This window comes from Vidua chalybeata, chromosome 6, assembly GCF_026979565.1.
Source record: "Vidua chalybeata isolate OUT-0048 chromosome 6, bVidCha1 merged haplotype, whole genome shotgun sequence".
Classification (NCBI taxonomy): Eukaryota; Metazoa; Chordata; class Aves; order Passeriformes; family Viduidae; genus Vidua; species Vidua chalybeata.
This window is the reverse complement of record NC_071535.1, coordinates 49182897-49203802: the sequence shown is the minus strand read 5'-3', so window position 1 is coordinate 49203802 and position 20906 is coordinate 49182897. Positions and strand designations below refer to the sequence as shown.

At 38.9% G+C, this 20906-nt stretch overlaps 2 protein-coding genes across 6 annotated transcripts in view; one reads left to right on the top strand and one right to left on the bottom strand.

Annotated features, from left to right (window-relative positions):
- The window catches only part of KCNC1 (potassium voltage-gated channel subfamily C member 1), a 120835-nt gene that overhangs the window by 97236 nt on the left and 2693 nt on the right, over positions 1 to 20906 (top strand). Inside the window, exons 3-4 of one of the 5 annotated variants that reach the window (XM_053946309.1) lie at positions 1786 to 1974; positions 4775 to 5204. The exons of 1 other annotated variant lie outside the window; for it this stretch is intronic. In XM_053946309.1, the coding sequence (XP_053802284.1) occupies positions 1786 to 1974; positions 4775 to 4839 (254 nt within the window). In that variant the 3' untranslated portion in view covers positions 4840 to 5204. Of the gene's footprint in view, positions 1 to 1785; positions 1975 to 3954; positions 5205 to 20906 lie in introns of those variants that run through there. 3 more of the 5 variants (XM_053946308.1, XM_053946310.1, XM_053946307.1) reach the window with 3 other exon arrangements.
- SERGEF (secretion regulating guanine nucleotide exchange factor) overlaps positions 13924 to 20906 on the bottom strand; it is a 151443-nt gene continuing 144460 nt past the window's right edge. The window contains exons 10-11 of the transcript XR_008431589.1: positions 16514 to 16632; positions 13924 to 15185 (exon numbers count right to left, since the gene is read on the bottom strand). The gene's annotated coding sequence lies outside the window, so the exon portion shown is untranslated. The remainder of the gene's footprint in view (positions 15186 to 16513; positions 16633 to 20906) is intronic.

Genomic DNA, 20906 nt, shown 5'->3' with positions numbered 1-20906 from the left:
CCGGGCTTTTGTTCAGAGTGGCATTAAATAGCAGTGATTATTATGAACAGAAAGGAATTGCAACTCAGTGAAATCTTAAAACTTAAGAATCCTATTGAAATTAGTGTTTACAAGTATTAAAATGCCCCTATGGCTTTTGCCACATTTTTAAATGTGTTGAGACCTAATTATTTCATTGCTCATAAAACAAAACAAAACATTGCTACATCCCTCTCGGGGGAAATAATTGGCTGATTCTACACAGAGAAAAATGGAGGCAGAGGTGAGATGTGCAGCAACTGTTTATGTTGTGACAAACCAGTGACATCTAAACAGAAGAAAAATAAAGGCCTAGAATACAATTACTGGTGCATGATATGTTCATAGTGCGTGTCATGTACATCTGTGTGTGTGTGTTTGTGTGTGTTTGTAAAGTAACAAACATAACTTGAAAATGCTTCTGCCTTCTACTCATCTGTTGTCCATCAAAGGATCGAAATCATACCTCCAAACTCTACCTAACTGTATTTTTTTTTCTTTGAGGCTCGTTTTATTAGTTGGCTTCAAAATAATTGCAAATTAAATGACAATATTATATAGCATTTAGAACAAGCTAGTACATGGATGTAGAAAGGGAACTGAAATTAAGTCTATCCATTGAGTTTCTTTCCTTAAAGACTTGCAGGATCACCCATTGCCTTATAGTGTCTAGGTAATAAGCATTTTGCAACCGAGGTGTAGAATGCTGCCAGTAGCACTCAGTTAACATATCTTGGCATTTGTGGAGCTTCAGAAAGCACATTTTGACTGTTTTTCCTTCCCTTCAACCAAAATATTCATATCGAGCTGTGCCATATTTCAAGTATATTCTCAATACACTAATTTGCACTTCCAAACCCTAAAATAAAATCCTACACTAAATAGCATTTTAAATCGTTTTATAAATGTAAAAACCAGTCACACAGAGAAAACATATGATTCTCAGTCTATCTTCATGGGAATGTGTGAAGCAAAATGGGTAAATCTGACAACCTATTTTCATTATTCACAGCCAAGAGTAAATTTTACTCTATCTAGTTTCCAAATTTATGGCCTGCTGTAGTGTTTTGTGTATGTAGTGTCCTGTGCTGGCATTGCAAATACTGTATATGTTTCAGAGGAGAACATCAGAAAATGGATTGGGTTTTCTTTAAATCCACATTCTGCTGTTGTATTTCCATACGTAACGTACTCTGTGTGTCTAAAACGTGTACAGCCATTCTGCATGACTGATACCAGAAATGCTATAAAACCATTTGGGTAAATTTTGGGGAGGGGAAGAGTAGGAATTTCCCCCTCAGTAATACCGCACATGGGTGTAAACCAGCACAAACAGAATATACTCAAATACTCAAACACAACTCTCAGTCCACTGCCTCTCCAAAGCTCTGAGCGACAGTAGGCTCCATGACAAACAGGTCATCCATGCACCATCCGATGTCATGTGAAAACATACTCTGATTTCTAACCGCGGTCTTCTGCTCGCAGGACTAGGAACCACTGCATGCCCCTTTCTGAAAGGGCCCTTCAGTGCGGACGTACAGGTGGCTGCTGTCACACCTAACGGGATCATCTTTTGTTTCTCCTCCCACTTAACAGACTTTATTTTATTTTGGTGCAGTGCACATGAACGCAGTGTCTAGGACAGATGTGCTACCTTTTAGAGTGTCGCTATAGAAGTCTTTAGCTGTGAACCCTTAATTTGCAGCTGGAACTCTAATAATCAGTGCATAGTGTTTCAATAGCCTTCTGCTTATATGTTTGAAGATTCGAAACTGAATGGTGAGGTGGCCAAGGCGGCGCTGGCAAATGAAGACTGTCCCCACATAGACCAGGCTATTACGCCTGATGAGGGCCTGCCCTTTACCCGCTCTGGCACTCGGGAGAGATATGGACCCTGCTTCCTCTTATCAACCGGGGAATATCCCTGCCCACCTGATGGAGGAATAAGAAAGGGTATGTAGCTGGGGCCCTGTAACCACGTAGCTAGCAACCAGTTTAAGTAACTAAGAGAAAGTCAGCTTAGCTGTAGCACGCGATAGTGCGCTTGCTGTAGAGATGCACGTTTGGGCTGGAAACCACCACCTGATGTCTGCATTTGGAGTTTCTAACCTATTTCTTTCAGAAAGAAAAGCCTGAGGAGCTGTAACTACCCTGTGCAGCTATGCTAGGCAGTCGAGTCTTCCAGCCCAGCTGGTGCAGGAAGCTTTAGTGGATGATGCTCTACTATGTCCTTAAATTAGCCCATCCCGTAAGGAGAGACCAATTAATGAATCATAGCAATGAAAGTTTGCCACTTGGAAAGCTCACAGAGCTTAGCAGACTCTGAGGAGCACAGACTTGGAGGTGGCAGACAGAAGATATAAAACACAAAAGCAAAACATACTCAAGAAAATAAGAAATTATTATTTAGTGACCTTACAGAGCACTAAAATAAAATATTTGGATATCCATAGCTGGTTAGTTCAATAAAGAAAGAAAAGCATGAACATCTATTGGCACAGGTGTCTTAAAATCAGAAAATAATCCATCTAAAATCCTTTCATAAATAAATCATTATTAGTTACTTTCTCAGACTTCTGACAGGTACAAATCTCTCAGAAGTAGTTTGCTAATGGTCAGAATAATCTATTCAGCAACAGAAGTAAAATCCCATTAAAAAAGCCTTCCCTTCTTAAAAGAGACTGTTTTGCTTAAATAATTTAATGTGAGGCAACCATACAAACCCAAAATTAGAGCTACATCTATATGCATCAAAGTTGATAAAGAATGGGAAAATTGGAAAAGAACTCACTCTCTTCAAATCAGTGTTTACCACTGGTGTACTGTATATAGTATAAGATAGAGTCAATATTTTAAAACTGCAAAGACTGTATGACATAATCATACACTGAGTATGGAGTATAGAATTCCCACGTGCCATTGTATGATGGGCAATAGTTATAGTAAATGCCAGTTATAGATAGTGTATGCATTTATAAGTCTAAAGCTTATCATCAACAAAGATAAAGTAGGACCACAAGACTTTCATATGAAAGTATATCCTCTAAAATTTACCTTTGTAGCAAAGTGTTTTACTTGATTCTGTATTGGATAAGCATTGGCCGTGTTCATTCAGCCTGGGCGAGTTCAGGTGGTTCCAGTGGATCAGGGGAACACTCCAAATGGCACATCCTTTGGGATGGGGAATGTATGGTTTTCACGATGCACTGCAAACTCCTCTTGTTCCTGAATGAAACAGAGGCTGGTTGGCTAAAGAGTAATATACGTCAGCATATTGTTGGCCTGTTTGAAACATGTTGAGAGCATCTTAATTGTTGTTCCAACAGAATTTCATCCATAGCTTGTGCAACTCTCTGTACACTTGCTGAGCTGTTTACGTGCATGCCTGAAAAAGAAGGGGGGGAGGGAGGGAGGGAGGGAGGGAAATTGAATGCATGCAATTTTGTTTTCTTTCTTTTTCTTTTTTTAATTTTTTTTAATGCTGAGAACAAAGGAGTAGTATCTAGCAACACATTCAATTCTATGGGTTTTGCTGCCTTGCCCCCCTCCTGCCCCACAAAGATACCACAAACCATTATTTTGCCTGAGGTCACAATGCATGAAGTGGAAGGGAGAGGTATGTGTGAGTGTATGACAGAGACATAAAAAATCCCTCCCACTGACTCTTCTTTTTTTTAGGGTACAACCATGTTGCTGCCTGTAGGATCAATTACATAGCCTGACCATCTTGAGAAATGATGATTTTTTTAAAAATTTATATATTTTAATTTTTTTCTGTATTCCAACGGCCTTCTGAGTCATGTTGCAAGTGATACTACTCTTGGCATGTCCATGCATGCAGATGCTATTGAACTGGCTACAATGTTGACCTCATTCTTAGTCCATTCTGTCATTGATCCAATGCTGTACTTTGCATTTTTCTTTTAAATGAAGGTTACGAAATGTCACGGAGCCTTAACAGCATAGCTGGCATAAGTGGAAAAGCGATAGGATTATCCTCAGTGTCTGCGCCCTACAGCTCTCCTAGCCCAGTGAGACGTTCTTGGTCTCCCATCCCATCTATTTTGTAGCATGGATCAGTAGCAGAGAATGGTCTAAAAAGCTTTACTTTCAATTAGCCTATGTGATGTTGCATATAGTCCAGGTGACTAAGTCTGAAGATGCAATGTCTCACAGTAGCACCCACTGCAAATGGTGTTGCTTCTGATGCTTAGGTGACAACACTCCTAAATTGCACTCAGATGACAATAGGCAGGCATTGGCGTAGTACTGGTGGGCCATACGTGCTGCATGGTATCACTACATAGGATGAAGGGTAGATGCACCAGATGGCTTTCTTCCTGGTGCATCCTGCTAGCATATGCTTTTTGTGGCTAATGGTGGATCTACTGGCTCTGTATGGAATGGGTTAGGTATTTAGTCGATGCTGAAACATGCCAACGATGGAAGATTTTGCTTTTCTCAGGATATTTTTGAGCCATAGGAACCCTGCAGGAGTTTGAGCAAACAAGCACAGTAGGATGAAACTTTGCATGGGCACCTACTTTAAGCTGAAAGCAATACTCAGACACACTGTAGAGAGGTCTCAGTCTGGCTGACTGCATGGGAAAAAAAATCCTGTTGAAGAAGATTATGGCTGCCTCTGCATGTAGCTATTTCACCTTTTCCTCCTTCCTTTAACACTAAGATGCCAAGCTTGATGTGAAAAACGCAGGGAAGAAGCTCAAGTACTGATTGTATTCTTTACATGCAGATCTTTGCAAAGAAAGTCCAGTCATTGCTAAATATATGCCAACAGAGGCAGTCAGAGTGACCTGACAAGGCAAGATGGAGATGAACATTGATGGCTAATAAACATCTCTGTGGAACTGTGCAGGCATAGAAGACCTTCTCATTTGGACAAAGTTAACTCACTCCATGCAGGTTTTATGGATGATTCTTCGTTGTTCTGGAGCTGTACTAGAGATGCAGGCTTTTTCTACGGCCAAAATGTAACAAAACTGTAGAAGATTTTTTTTTTAATCTATTTTTTTGTTCCAAAGCATGACTTGCATGAAGACAAAAATGAAAATGAAAAAAAAAACAAAAAACAAAAAAAACAAAAACAAACAAACAAAAAAAACCCCACAAGAAACACTGCAAATGTATGATTAAGGAGAAAAAAGGAAAAAAAAAAAAGCAAAGTTATATATTTTCTTTCAAAGCTCTTTACTTTTACATACATTGTTGTAGCGAAAATGTAAAACATTATAAAACTGTACATTTCTTTGCTATGGATCGCTTCTTTTTGTATACAAGATAAAGAGTAATGGTTTTAAAAAGTGCAATCAGGCAGTCATCGGTCATATTGACCACATCTTCACAGTTCATCACACTGACATGGAAATCAAGAACTTTTAATCCAACTAGAAGTGTATAAAAATAAGAAAAACTTTTTCCTGTCTGTTTTTGTTGGCATGCTTGTGACACATGGGACCTTCCTTCAGACCTGACAATAACAGCTGGTTAATTTTCCAGCTCTGGTTATGTTGTATTTTATTGATGTATAGATCCAACGTAAAGACCCTTCATAAATTGTTCATCTTAAGTAATCAGTATGAATTTTAAACAAAACAGGTGTTATTTTAAAACTGGGACTTATATTACAAAATCAGGAAAATACTCAAGTATAAATGGTCTCAAAGTTTAAGAAACAAGACAACAGCATTGTATGCAATTTAGTACTGAGTAAAATGCATGCACAATGTTATGCAAAACAATTCTAGCATGGAAATAAATTTTGTATCATGGTTTCAGTGCCTGCTGTATAGTGTAAAGGGGAATCCTTTTCTGAAGCAATCAGGGGTTTCCAGAGACTTGCTTCTAAAATCTTGAATAAATACAGTGTTCTCAACAGAAATGTAGGAGAAAAGCTTGGTATTGCTTTGGTTCTACAATGCTAATTTTGGTTAGTAGATAATAAATGAAGCCTGCAAACACTTGATACAACCGATGTCTAAAGAATTCACACCATTAGTAATTTTACAAGGGAAGATTAAAAACCCCTATAATGATCTAGGTATCTTCCTTTTCCATCCCCAACAATAATAAATGTTTGTCTTTTTAGCTGATTAAATGAATTCAGTTTTTCTTACTTCTTCGGGCCCCGTCCTTCACTTGTTCATCACTGAGCCACGCCAGTCCACCTGAGACGAAACTGAAAGAAATCCAGGTGTCCAAGTTGCACTTGATTTACCACACAAAACATGCACCAGTAAGAACTGAGAAACACAATGGGATTAAGTTTCATTTTAGATGCTACAAATGACAGCTATGGACTATGTGCCAACAGCATTCTAGTTGCCTGAGTATTTTTGGTAAAATACTTCTTTAAAGGAAAGATACACACTTTTATCCTCACATGAGGAACTTCAAAAGAGCTGGCAAATTTCTAGGCAAGCTACAGCATCTGCACTACTGATGGGAATGGAAATGTAAAGGAATAGTATCCCTACTATCTGAATAGTATCCCTAGTATCTGAAGGAAGTAGAGATTAAACCCAAAAAAACCCCAGCAGAAACACTCATGGCTCTGGTAAGTGCTAAATTATACACAAAAAACCCCAATTGCAGCTGGACCTTGTCATCACAAAACTCTACTCCAAAAGAAACACAATGAAGACCTCAAGCTGTGTTTTAGGAATGGAGGAAAGGCTGTACATAATTAGAGAACTCCTTTGTAGTCCTTGATACAGCATTATGTACTTGATTTCTGCTTTAGTTTCTCCCAAGAACTGTTTTTCTCACACCGTTTCTATGCCGTCATTCTCAGAAGATAAACTTCTTACCTCCAGAGGTAAGATCCAGATTCATCCAGGATTTCCTTAATGAACAACTTTTCCTCTTATAACGTATTAAGAATCCAGAAATAGATTTATCTGCCCCATTTTTTATTTAACGCTGACTTAAGGGCCCAGTGCTAATTCTCCATTACCATAAGGAATACCAACAATTGAGCCTTATAAATCCCATGTAGGTCTTCACCTTCCACTGCACTTTGCATCTATCTGAGCCTTAAAGAACAACTGTCATTTTGTGCTATTTTTTTACATTCCCCACTTTTGTTTTCATTTAGGTTCCCCTCTCTGCTCATTCTGATTTGAGGTAACCATGTCTTCTGGGTGACTTCTATAGACCCTTCAGAAACAGAACCATGCTTCCCATCCACTGCCCTTCAGAAGATGCTCTAAAGCTTAAGATCTGTTTGACCCCAGAGTTCCCCTTGCACAACAGTGGCAGCTCTGACAACACAGGGTGAGAGGGAAACAAGAGAAATGGAAAATCTCAGAAGCTGTTACATTGAATCCTAAGGGAAATTTACCACATCATCCCAACTGCCTTGCAGTTAAGGAGCTTTTGCTCGGGTATTATGATTAAAACATTAATTCCTGTAAGCCTGCCCCCTCTCCCTACATGTCTTTATTAAAGCATTAAAAGTATCCATGTGGGTAGATTCTAACTTCAGGCTTCAGTAATGCCACCAGCTACTTCTGAGCTCATACCGTTGCAAATAAGAGCAGAAGTTGGTTTTTCAGTTTAGTTATACTCTGCCTGTTTCCTTCTACAAAGGGACATCTGTGTTTCCTCCTCTGTAAACTCAGCTTTCAGCAGTGAGTTCCCAGCTGTAAGACCCAGTGCTGGCCCTTCATCTGAACGCACTGGCAATTAATTAGTGGCTTATTACTTGCTAACATTTAAAGCTCAACCGCACCTTCTACATATACAGCTTTTCCTCTGACTGCATGAAGGTACTAGTTTTTTCTGGACCAACCTGATGTGTCTCCACAATTGCAATTTCAGACATAAGAAATTTCTGAGAAGAGGTTTCTGCTTTCTCACTCCAACAAAAAAAAAAAAAAAAAGAAAGAAAAAAAAAAACCTAGCTAAAAACCACTGTGATAACAGCTAAGTGCAGCAGTCATTAATCTGGATAAAGTGATTTTTCATGTAAATTGCCTCCTCTCTCCTTAAAGTTTCAGGGCCAAAAAGAAAATTCATCACTGAAACAAATGTCTGCTAGGACAAATGAGCTGACTGAAATACAGAAGAGAGCAAGCAGGGCTAAGGCAAGAGCATTCAAAAAAGAACTGAGCACAGAGCTGCTCACAAAAAAGATATACTGAAGATATTACCCTGCCAGTTTGCATATCCCTTTCATAGTTTCAAACCAAGGCAGCCTACTTTTCTGCTTTCCATATAAATCCTGGAAGGAACTTTGTCTCTGAGCTCACACACAACCTTCACTTCAGGAAAACATGCTTAAATTATGTCGATTATTTTTAAGTCACTCACTTACTTGAGTTTGGGCATAAAATACCTGTGTGTTCAGGACTCCCAAAACCTCTGCATTCATGTAGAGTGCCCAGTTTTTCTCCTAGGGAAATACAAATGTTCATTTGCAATCAATAACACTATTTGAATTCAAATTGAACTGAATGTTGAAAACCAGGTCGAGAACTGCATTTCTTGACTTTCTTTATCTGACAAAGCAAATGCTATAACATGATACCTTCACTGTCTCAGCCTGGCAAAGCCAGGATTTCAACTCTCAGCATTCACTTGAACATTTAAAAAATTTCATGCAAGTGCATGGGTCCAAACATCTCCAGGTACCAAATATTAAAAGTGCATGCTCCAAGGCTTCCCTTGTTTTTCCTGCTGCCCAAGCTAGAGATTCCTTGGGCAGCAAAAGGCAAAATGTTGCATTTGTGTTAGCTCAGCTGTCACTCTGAGGTACCTGCCTCTGGACTCAAAGGGCTTAGCAGGGATGACATAGCCTGTGCAGAGGCTGCGGACTGTGAGTCACACCAGCACAACAGCAGACATGGCTCAAACCCAGGGAAAGCAGCTCAGTAGGGGCCACGCTTTGCTGGGGTGGTGTCAGTGCAAGTCGGTGACTGGAGGAAAGGCAGTAACTCAGGAGGTGGGAAATGAGAAGGACACAGGATGAGTTTGGAAAATGGGTTATGTAAGCAGGAGCAACAGAAACAGCAATCAACAGTGAGTGGGAAAGAAGAGCAAGGAGAGAGTGAAAGAATGGCAGTGAGATTAACTCAAAATAATCAAGAGCCACTAGCCTACAAAGCAGAGCCTGGGTCTGGGACTCAGGAAATGGGAATTTTATTCTTGACTTACTTGTGGACATGCTGGGTTACCTTGGTTGGGCCAGTTTAACTTTTTGTGCCTCAGCTTCTGTTTCTGTGACATTGTGCTCTTTTTAACGTGTTCTAATCTCAAAAGAGGAAAAGCCATATTTGAGAAGGAATAGTTATTATAATCTACTCAGAATTAAGGCACCAGAGGAGAGAAGCATCTCTTCATTATTTAAAAGATGCCATATTTCCCTGTCTGCAGAAGAACACAATGCCCCTGTAGGAATCCCTTTTCTTTTGTACTTTAGAGCAGAAGATTATTATGGAAAATGATTAAGCACCCACACAGTTAAAATGACAGGGTATTTTCATTACTGATTGGCAACTCCTCTGCTGCCCTAATTTAGATTCCACATGTCTTCATGCATTCTAATCAGTAGAAACAAAACAAAAACTAAACTTACTTGACATTTGCAGCCAAAAACTAAAGTCATGTCAGAACATTAAAAATCTCCCAATTCTTGCTTCTAAATAAAGAAAAAAAAAAAAAAAAAAAAAAGAAGTAAAAACACAGTCTGCTGGCAAAGTATTCACATATACTTAAAAGAATTATGGTGACCAGGGAGTATTGGAACAATATTGAATTGAAATTCTGAAACTCCACTTCCAAAGTCTTGACCCCAAGACTTGAAGACAGAACTCCCCCCCCAAGACTGCATAGTATCTGGATAATCAGGTGGTCTACAGGCAAAGCAGCCTGGAGGAAACAGATGAGGAAGTTGGACATGAACTGAGAGAGAGGCTAGCCAACTCAAGAATTTGACTTACACTCCACCCCTACCAACCTGCAAAGGAACATCTGGAAATGAGATGAAATCCAACATGTCACAAAACAAAAATGCCAGAGAAAATTTTGCAAAATAAATGTCACCCCTGAATTTTCTCATCTTTCAGACAGCTTTTATTCAGGAATAACTATTTTGTTGTTCTTGTTTCCAATCAAGCTGAAGAATGTGTTCTCCCAATACTCTAAATTTATGCTTCCTCACTCTCCCACAAGGAAACACGTGGTTCATCCAGGCCATGATTCAAATACAGAGACTATTTTTACTGCTGAATATTTTCAGTCACATACTCTATTTCGATGTTTTACAGAGGCACTGATGAGTAAAAACTGCTGCTGCATTAAAAACAGGTGAATGCTGAGACAACTGACTGATGAACCTGAATGAAATGCACAAATAGCTCAAGACTGTGTCTGACTTCAGTCCTTTAACATCTAAATGGGTTACAAAACAACAAGGGCTTTACACATGCAGTTCCTCCAAATTAACTTCAAAGGTACATATGATATGGACCTATATCTTCAGGTATATTCACCCAGTAGAAGGCTATTTCCATAAAAGCAAAGCATTTAAATTCAAGGCTATTATTCTTTCTAACATAGAGCAAAACATGCAAGATCAGCATTTACTGGGAAATAAGAATAGCACAAAAGCTAAAGGAAAAGAACAAAGCATGTACTACCTCTTTTTTGTACATGTATCAAAATATTGATATGTAAAAAGTTAAAGTAGCCAATTATTTTTGTGTCAGCTGGAGCTGTCAGCAAATTCCATGTAAGCTCCACTTTTCTACTGTGCACACTCTGAACCGCAATCAAAACCACACAAGATGATTCTCAACCCCAGGCTGTACCCATTCCAAGCCTTTGGAATTTTCAGCTATAGTAAATAGTGTAAGCAGCACTCAAATACTCATATAAAATTCTGGAGTCCTTTTCAAGAAAATACCTAGCTAAAATAAAAAGCCCAAGACTTACCATGCACCATAAAGATATCAAAATTGCTCAGAGTGACCAAGGTCTGTCATTGTCTTGATCTCTAACATGGAAAAAGGAACTGGAAGTCCCAAAATTACTTAAACCGTGTTTAAATCAGATTCAGAGTTCATGGAATCAAATGGAAAAATAGTAAGTATTTGATTAAATGCTGGACTAGATCAGAGGCCTGATCAAAATACTTCTGAGTCTGCAAGATGAAGACAGATGTTGCTGTTTTGGCTGAGGAGAACTGGACATTTCAATATGTGCTATGAATGAGAAAAAACCCAAACACTGCAGGTCAACAACTCACATTATTATAAATAAACAGTGGAAGAGAGAGAACAATAACATCCACAAAACATAATAGTTTGTCTCTCATCCCACTCCCACCACACCGGCAGGCTGGAATGCTGTTATGCCGTGAGATTATTCAGTCCTCAGGAGCTGTGTCTTGGCTCTGTCCTCCCCCTCCTTTTCCCTATGTTTTAGCTGACTGTATCAGGCTCTCTATTGCCATTCATTTAAATGTTTTTCCATGGTCACCTTCCTCTTGCACATTCAAACTGATCTCCTTGATCAGTTCTCCATCCTCATCTCTAAGTCTCATGACTCAACACATGCCATACAAAGCACAATCAAATCACTTTCTCCCACCCTCCCCACATTTTCTCTGTGCTCAAAACATGCAGCTGAGCAAAAGCTCCTGCCACTCATTTAGAAGTGACATTTGTGGTGATCGCAGATGGCAATACTAGTCAGACACCAGAAGGACTGCCCACATGCAGACAGAGAAGTCAGTGTCATATAAGGAGCGATGACAGGGAAAACCATCCTCCACCTTTCAAATGAGCACACTTTAAATACAGAGCCTGGCACGCTGAGCACAAAAGCATCAAGTAAGTCAGAATGCCACACCAAGTCAAATAACATCGGTGACCACCAAGTGGCCCAAACAAATCCCCCAAGAGACAGAAACCTCCAACACACACATCATCCCACCAACATTCTTTGAAATGGAACAGGAACTTCTTTGCACAGGTGCACATAGAGGTTGCATGAGTAACATCTGCAGATCTCTTAGGACTTCAAATAACAGAAAGGCACACAACAGCTTTCTTCTCCTTCTTCCCCTCCACCCAAAGGCCTGAAAGTTCTCTGGACTGAAGGTCAACAGTTCACAACTTGTTCTCCCTAATGAATGTCAACGCACTGGCAGGTTTACTTATCTTCAGGAAAAGGGAGGGGAGAGCAGCTGCACAGACACTTGCTTAACTTGTTCCAGGGTATTTTTGTAAATATATATACATTACAAACTTTGTCAGTTTATTTCCAATTGAACCTGAATGCAGAATGCTTATGTAACAGGCTTCTTGCTTTGTTTATCACAGAAGACCTGTTAAAGAACTCTATAAACCACAGCACACTGGGTCTGCATTTTGCCTTGCAGAGACTGACCTTCTCCATGAGGATTATCAACAGGCAACAGTCATAAACTCTTAACATCAGCATGGAAAGTTGTCTTCTTCTACTTGATTAGGAACTTTTCACTGTGTGTTCCCTTCCTCACAGAGAAAGACGTAGCTGATTTTATACAGTGCTTTATTCTGCAAACAAAGCCACTGACATACAAAACAGGGCATTCACTTCTGAAAGAATGAGCAGCAACTCGGTTTTGACAGTCAGCCATGTACCTTCTACAATGAATTCTATTCACTCTCTGTACTACAGCACCTGACCGATGACAAAGCACTCACTATGTCAAGAAAAGTCATTATTTCCCAAAGTCTTCAAGCTATGTAGGCACAACAAAGGAGAGAAAAACACAGTTCTTGCCTTTCAAAGATGAAGATTAGATATGAAACACCAGATCAGGACCAGGAACAAACTGACATACTCCTTTCTTCTTCACTTTATCACCCCAAATCATTCTTTGTGTTCCAAAAGTGTGTTCACGTTACAGGCATGAAAAATCAAAAATTTCAAATACCTGATTCACATTTATTTGTTACATAATTTGTTGGACTCCTCTGCAATGAACTGCAGCTACAGCACACACAGTCACAATATGTCCAGTCCAGTAAACCTCATGTAAGGCTGTGATTAATCAAGGAACAGATTTATTTAGAGGAGATAATTACTGAAGCAAGAGAACATGTTTATTTGCTACATAGATTTTGCAGAAATCACAAATAGAAACCTCAGAACTGTCAAAGAAAGCATAAGAAACTGTTCAGTGCATATAATAGAGAAGCTTTGGTATCCAGAAAGTGGCATTGAGAACAGTCAATAAATATCAACTTAGGTAATTAAAAGTGCAAGAGGTCACAGCCTGGAACAGTATATTGCCATGAAGAACCACAACTAACACATGGATTAAAAAAAACATTTTACAGTAGAAATCTTAATTCTACATATTTTGCACAGGACTCATTTGATTATTCTTTTGGTATCTGTAATAGTTAAAATCAGCTTCCTAGTCTGCTCAAGTTTCTCATCTGTTGAATAGAAAAATAAAATACTCTTGAAAGTGAAGCCAAGAACTACAACTGCTGTAAAACCCAGGCTGAAAAAACCCATGCAGCCCATATTATCACCTTAATTCCTTCCCCTTCATGTGTAAGCTGATACATCATTAGAAGCTCTTCCTGTCCTATTTCCTAATAGCCTTTCTCTGAGCATTTTGTAATTCTGTAAGGCTTCTTCCTTAGCAAGCGTGCTTTAAAATTTAAACCACTGTTTAGCAACAGTAGGTCTCATTAAAAGGTGCATTTACTACACAGTAGAATTCTCTATATTTAGGACTTGAAATACATTAAATACCACAGCAAATGTAAGTATTGTGAGTGGTAAACATCCAGTTTAATGGCATCCACTGTATTTGTGTGGAAAAAAACAGTTTTATAAATAGCTTCCAAAATTTTGCTACTAATAAGCAAACATATCTCATTTTACACTTTTTCCTTTCTCCCACAAGTGATAGGCCTATGTTCTCTGTCAAACCCCGACCTGGAACAAGTGCTGTGGGCATGCTGTGAACAGCAACTCAGTTGGGATGCAAAACAGAAGTGAGAACTAACCTGAAATTATCAGGAACATTCTGGTCTGCCTTTTAGGCTGGAGAACATGTAAAATCTTTCTGGTTAGATCTTGATGTCTTCCTATTCTAAGGCGTGGTTTCCAAGATAGAAACACAGGAGCTACTTTGGATCAAGCTGTCCTCAACAGCTACAACTGACTTATGCCCTTTGAAAGGAACCTTTTGATTGTTTCTAAGAGCTCTTAGAAGTTTTCCTTCCCTAAGCAGTAGCTTCAGAAACTTCAGGTTTGGTTTGCAAGTTAATGATAATTTATGCAGGTCTGCATCCCTGTAAATCTATAATGAACTGATGTCTGGCAGAGAACATAATCAATGAAAAATACTGCTCCTTTCACAGTTTAATCAAGACAAAGCTGGTTCAAAAGGGCCTCATTTTCCCGTTTTACCAGCCTTCTAAATTATATTGCTTCTTTTCTTTTAATCCTAATCTTCTGCTTAAAAAGTGTGCATGCATCTAGTTATGTTCACTGGCATTTCTTTGTGACACAATTTTCTGAGCTGCTGGGAGCTCACAACCGCAGTAGAAGTTGGCAGGCGCAACATTTCATGATGTAAAGATACAATAACAAAAATCACCTTTCTCAGACCATTTCTTCAGACTGAATTTGTATACCAGTAAGGCATTAAGCAGTCAGTTTCTTCCTCAAAGACTTCTCAGAAGAACAAGAAAATGTTAATCTGTCTTCAGTTGCATTGCATCAAGGCAGAATGTCTGTAATTCTATCCATGGGTAAGAAAGTCAATTCCCGTGGCAAGAACCCAGGAAACAATTTTTAAAATATTACAGCTTTTTATGCACAGTTGTTCCTTTGGGATTTAGGAAAAATATCTGCAGTTTTCAACTACTGTGCTAATCATGGGCAGTTCCCCTGTAGTGCCTTTGAGCTACATAATCCAAAGGTGTCCATCCACATCCATGATGTTATGATTCCAGGTATGCTGGGTCTAGTGAGGAGTTTGACAGAGGGCCATGGAGTGTCCTGCCCCACATCCAATTAAGATCTGTTTTGCACAGCCAAGAGCTTTGACTGGCTTTGGGACACAAACGTTTGCTTCGGTGCCATCACCACACATCCATGTTCATTCCATCCCCAAGAGAAGCACTGGCCACCTGAAAGAGAGGACAGAAAATACGGAATAAACACTACAGAAACAAAACAGCTTTGGTTAGTTTTGAGGATTTGTCAAATAATTTTCTGCTTAGGTTCTAAGAAATTTTGCTAAGGTGGGAAAAATATTCTGGTTTTCTTTAAAATGTAAATAAACCCAAATGACTGATTCTCCGTCCTGTTCCATATTGTTAGCAACAGAAGAGAGATCAAAATAACAAAGACACTTGAAAATCACTTAGTAAATACATAGTTCAGTATTTATGCAGAGCCCACAGAAATCTCTCTGCATTTTAAGAGCCCTCCCTGAAATGATGTAAAATTTCTGTCTTTCAAGTTCCCCTAGTAAGCAGAAGTATGATAAATCAAGAGCAGTGACTTTATTCATTCAGAGCATGATCTGCAGGATTGGGGAACACAGAGCCACAGTTTAGCCACATTGCATTTCATTCCTAGCTTCAAATTCACGTCACCTTTTTCCTTTAAATACAAGTCTTCAACAGGCTGCCCTACTCTTAATCATCCTACCTCTTCTGCTTGCTTTGACATCCTTTCACTGCTTCTATTATTCTTATTTTCCCTCATTATTGTTTATTTTTGTAGTATCTACTCTTTCATATCCAAATAACAATTCATGTATTATTATTACCCCAGTGCTCTTTATTGAAGCACAACATGCAAATTTTGTTCTATAAATGGCTGGCATAATAAAAAATCCACCAAAACCTCCTTATTCTGAACTACAAGTGCTATTTCTTCCCTATTTTCTATTCTTTATTTGGCTGCCAGAGACTATGTCTGTGACTTTCTGTACTAAAAAAGAAAGCCATCCTGCCATATAATCATGTTTGTGATGCCATTGTTATTTTTGAAAAGCAGCAGGTAATAACAGCAGGAAGTAGCATTCTGGATTCCAAATAATGAGAAGAAAAGTGCTAAAATTCACAAAGTCTAATCCCAGTCACAATTTTACTTTTCAAAATTCAGAAACAAATTATTGCAAAGCTAGCAGGGCCATCTTCCCTGCAAATCCTGTAACATTTCAATGTCCTCTGCTCTCTTTACATTATCAGTATATTGATGTTCTCCTCTTGTGCAATGAAGTGTAAACATTACTGAGGCCAGATGTAACTAAGCAATGACATTTCATTTCCCTGACAATCTTTAAGGCAATGGAACACAACAAAGCACCACCAGAACATCCCAGTAGCCAAGGCACATCTCAGCTGACACACAAGTTCTGTCCCTCTTATCTCAGGAGGCACCAGATGTTCTTATGATTGTGCATGTGCAATATTGACAGCCCAACCTACATCCCAAATGTACTCACATGTGCTGCCAAAAAGTGCCAAAATCTGAGTGGGCAACATATCCCATTTAAATATCAACAGCGTGTCCTACAGGTTAATGGGATTTTGTTTTTTGGTAAGGTTCCAGGAAAAAATGTTTCTGTAAATATAAAAAAGAAGAAAAAAAGACACATCAAGCCCATACTGGAGACACATCTCAGACTAATCATTCAAGGAAATTGCACCTAAGAAAATATGTCTTTTGGCACAGTTAATATGTGAACCCTGCAGAATGAGCCAAGCTTACGAATGTAATGGAAAGAGAATGAAACATGTCCTAATTTTAATAAGATCACTGTGGTAACTTTTTGTAACTAGACACCAGCAATTACTACAACAATTTACATGCTTCCGTGAAGACCCACTACATCTGTTTAAAGGGTTTCCTGTTTCTTTTTCATCCTGTCCCATCAGGACAAGAGAAAGGAAACCAGAAATTTTCTGATCATTTTGTATTACAAACTGCTCAGTGGAATATTATTGGTATAATAAATAGTCAAAGAAATAGTCCATTAGGACATTAACTTTTCAAATTGATAAACACAGTGAAACATCTTTTGAAAAAAAACATAATAGAAAAATTTACAAGCTAGGAACACCCCAGACAAGAACATCTTCCCTAAAATAATGATTGTGGAGTCCTTTCCAGCCTTTACTGCTCCAAGCATGTTGAAAGGCCACCAAAATAGATTTTTCTACATGATTCCAGTGATCTCTAAAATTACTGAAATGGGACAAGAGTGAAAATTGGCCAAAAAAAATATATAGAAAGTAAGTAGGATTTATGAATGGTCTTACACAAAAATGCCTTGTACATCCACGGAGAGCTGGCAGAAATGTGAAGAGATGAAAGGGCAGCTGACAGGTATGGAATGACAAGCCACAAAAATGTTTCTCATCACCATGAAGTCAGAACCAGGAAAGCCAAAAGGCAGTGAATTTTTGCTGTGCAAATGGAAGGTGCAACTGTACCACATCTGCCTGTAGAAGATTCAGTGAAAGGTTTGTAATAGAAATAGCCAAATGCTTGACTTGTGTCAGAGAAAGCAGAATTTGCAAAAAACACACGAAGCCCATTTTTTGGACAGTAACATATTAACAAAACTTGGAGGAGGGCTGGGCAAAATGAGCCTGGTGAAAGTGGCCAGGAGGGAACAAGCAGCTATGTGAATCACTGGCACAGATGCCAAAGCCAGTGAAGATCGAAGGTAATGAAGCATCTATTTGAAAAATGACATGAAAGGAATATCTGCAGAGTTAAAGGCAGACCTAAGAAGAACTAATGGCTAGCATCTGGACAAAGAGCACCATTTAATGTGTTTTTACCTTTCCCACGTCACTCTCTTTTTTTTTTTTTTTTTCCTTCTTTTCTTTCTGATTGCTTCTATTCCCAATTTATTGCTGATAAAAACACAGAACCTGCAGCCCTACATGCCTTCACAAGAAAATTCAGTTTCTATGTCTGTGCCAGACCTTCCCAGCATGGAAGAGCATTAGAATGATGTGTATTAGCACAGCTACAAATTGCTTCTAACAAAATTTAGACCAAGCACTGTAGCATGTTCTCCAACCAAGAGAAGGATGTGAGTTTGGTGAAGTGAGGGAAGGTTACTCCATGTTACTGGTTAAGTGAAATCACCCATAATGTTGCATTTACTTTGCTCTTTTAAAACATAAGTACTCAAAGTACAAATCAAACCCACAGAACTCACAGGGCAGCACAGCAGAATCCCAAGGGAATTTCAGTTGCATTCACAGTCACACTAATCAAAGTTTAGAGTAATGCTGCAGGATTTTTCCCAAAACATTAAATATACAATACAGAGGGACAATAAAAGTTTTAACAAATCTGTTTTGGTTGAACAACACAAGAAGAGGCTACTGCTCTCCTTCAGTCTGCAATAATTATCCAGGCTTTTCTCAAGGTAACTGAAGTGACAACAGCAATCTAGAGGTTCATTAAACTGGAGAAAAGTATTCCTAGGTAAAATAAAGCTGCATCAGATTGGAGAGAATTCTGGAGAAATAAGAGAATTTAGGGTCACTCCTTATTACTGAGTGGAATCTTCAGATGGAAGAATCAATGCTACCAGATAAGGTGTCCTGGGTGAGATTCACTGCACTTCTGCCACCTAAAAAATCAAGCAACTTAGCTACAGATCATTGTCCTCTGTATTTCTCAAAAGCAAATGGAGATATCCAGCAGAGTGAGAGATTCATCAGTGTTTGCACTGGTGTGAAAATCAAGTCTGTCTCATTTTGGTGATGATAAAGGGAGACAAGGATCCCCTGTTTTAGCCTTGACATATCAGTTTTATGCAGCTGAAGACAGATTATATTAAATCACATCTTCACAATTGGTCTGAAGGCAAAGCAAGGAAAACTGGAAACGAGGAAGCTGCAAATATGACTGCAGCCTAGCTTCAGGGTACAAACAGTCTGCTTCTACACCAGCCTGTGCCCTGGAGGCTTATCACTAAAATCTTTAAAAGCTCCTCTTTTCTGTTTCTCCTCTCTCATTCTTTCCACCAGCAAACAAGCAAAAGTTTGCCTTAAATACAAGCCAAGTATCTTGAAGTCAAGTTATTCAAGAGAGAGTTTCACATTTTTAGGGAAATGTTTATATGTTTTAGTACAGCTTTATTATATTGGCTCTGTGCTCTTAGCAGTAGTCCACAATACTTCAAATTATTATATCTTTTTTACCTTAAATTAGTGCTACTCTACTGTTTTGTTATAGACAAAGTTACAGTAGGCAGGAGATCAACTCAGAACAAGTCACAGCTCTTCAAACAGCATCAGGGCTGGACCACAAACAAAATTCAATTGTCTCAACCACCATCCCTTGATTATTTGAAAGCCTTCAAAACATCACAAGCATCAATGTAACACAACACAGAAGGAGATTTAGACTGTACTTCTCTCAGGGAGTCACAAAACACAAATTACTGTGTTTTGCTGTTTTTTTAGGCCATCTGGTGGTTCAGGGTGTCACATAAAATAAAAGGCAATAAGCATCTCTTTAAACTTTTGTATTTTTAATAGCCACAATTCTGCCATTAGTGAAAAATATCTGCAATTTTAAATTGTAAGAAACAGGACTGATATCAATTGCTTTCTGCAGAAAAACATGGAACTGTATTGGTAATTAAAAGGAAGTCTAGGCATTGTGCAAACTATCATTAAAGGCAAAGTGTGGTAAGTGGAATGTATGATGGCATCATCTCAATACACAGCTGTACCTCCAAAACTAGGAAAGAACCATGAGAATCACATTCAATTTTTATTATGGAGCCACATTTTCAAGGAGCAAGTTGTCATGTGCTCCAGGCAGCCCATCCAATTGCTGTTCAACCCTCAAAAAATGCGTGTCTGGCTTTCAAGGTAGTAAGCTGGATAAAAATCAGACACATTGCAGTGCTAACACAATATACAGGCAAGAAACACCACATGTTTTTGATATTAAGTACAAAGCCATGGTGCTAAAGACATGCTGATTTCAAAGTTAGCCTCCAGTCCTGCCCTCACTCCACCTTTACCTCATTAGTAGCTCTCGTCAGGCAGTGGACCTAAACTACTCAGTCCCCTCAGCAGTGGTTTTACACAAGCAAAACGTGAGCTGACTTTAGGTCATGTGTCTGTGGTTCATCCTGGCACCTGGAAAGAACGACTTTCAATGTCCTGAAACAATTCATCACAGCAAATGCATGGAGCCTGCACTATGTGGACATCTCTAAACTAATATGTTATGTGAACTATTATTTTTTTCCCAGCAGAAGCTCTGTTTTGCTATAGGACCTTCTCTCTGGCTACGTTTGTATCTTGTGTAATACAGCAGGGACCTCAAACTGGGTCACGGCCTTAAGGGCAACTGTCAGAATATCCAATTACAATCCATAACCACCTTCTGAAGAGAGTCAGAAAATCAAACTGAGAATACAATATGCCTAGTAGGAGCTTAGGCATGTGCAGTACTGCAAAATGCAGCAATAAAGCTGCACACATCTCCTTTGCAATTAAATTTCACTTGGGAAAGTCTAATTTCTAGTTTGTACTTTGATATCAGTGTCTATCCCACAAACAGAAAACAGAAGAGCAGTACAGAGCACATCTAATCTTTTCTGTTTCGTTTCCACAGCATATAAGTAGCCAAGAGATACAAAATGGAAAGGGAAAGGAATCATGTTTATGATAATTTTCAAGAGCAATGTAGCACATCTGCCACAGCCTGAAAACTGTCTGTGGAGAAGGAGCCCCACATCCAGCAATGCCTAGAAGTGGGGAAAAACAAAAGTAAGATGTCACTTAGCAAAAAAAGCCGTAGCAGATCCATGCAAACATGCTGTGCATTTTCCTGTGCACTGTTTTTAGCAT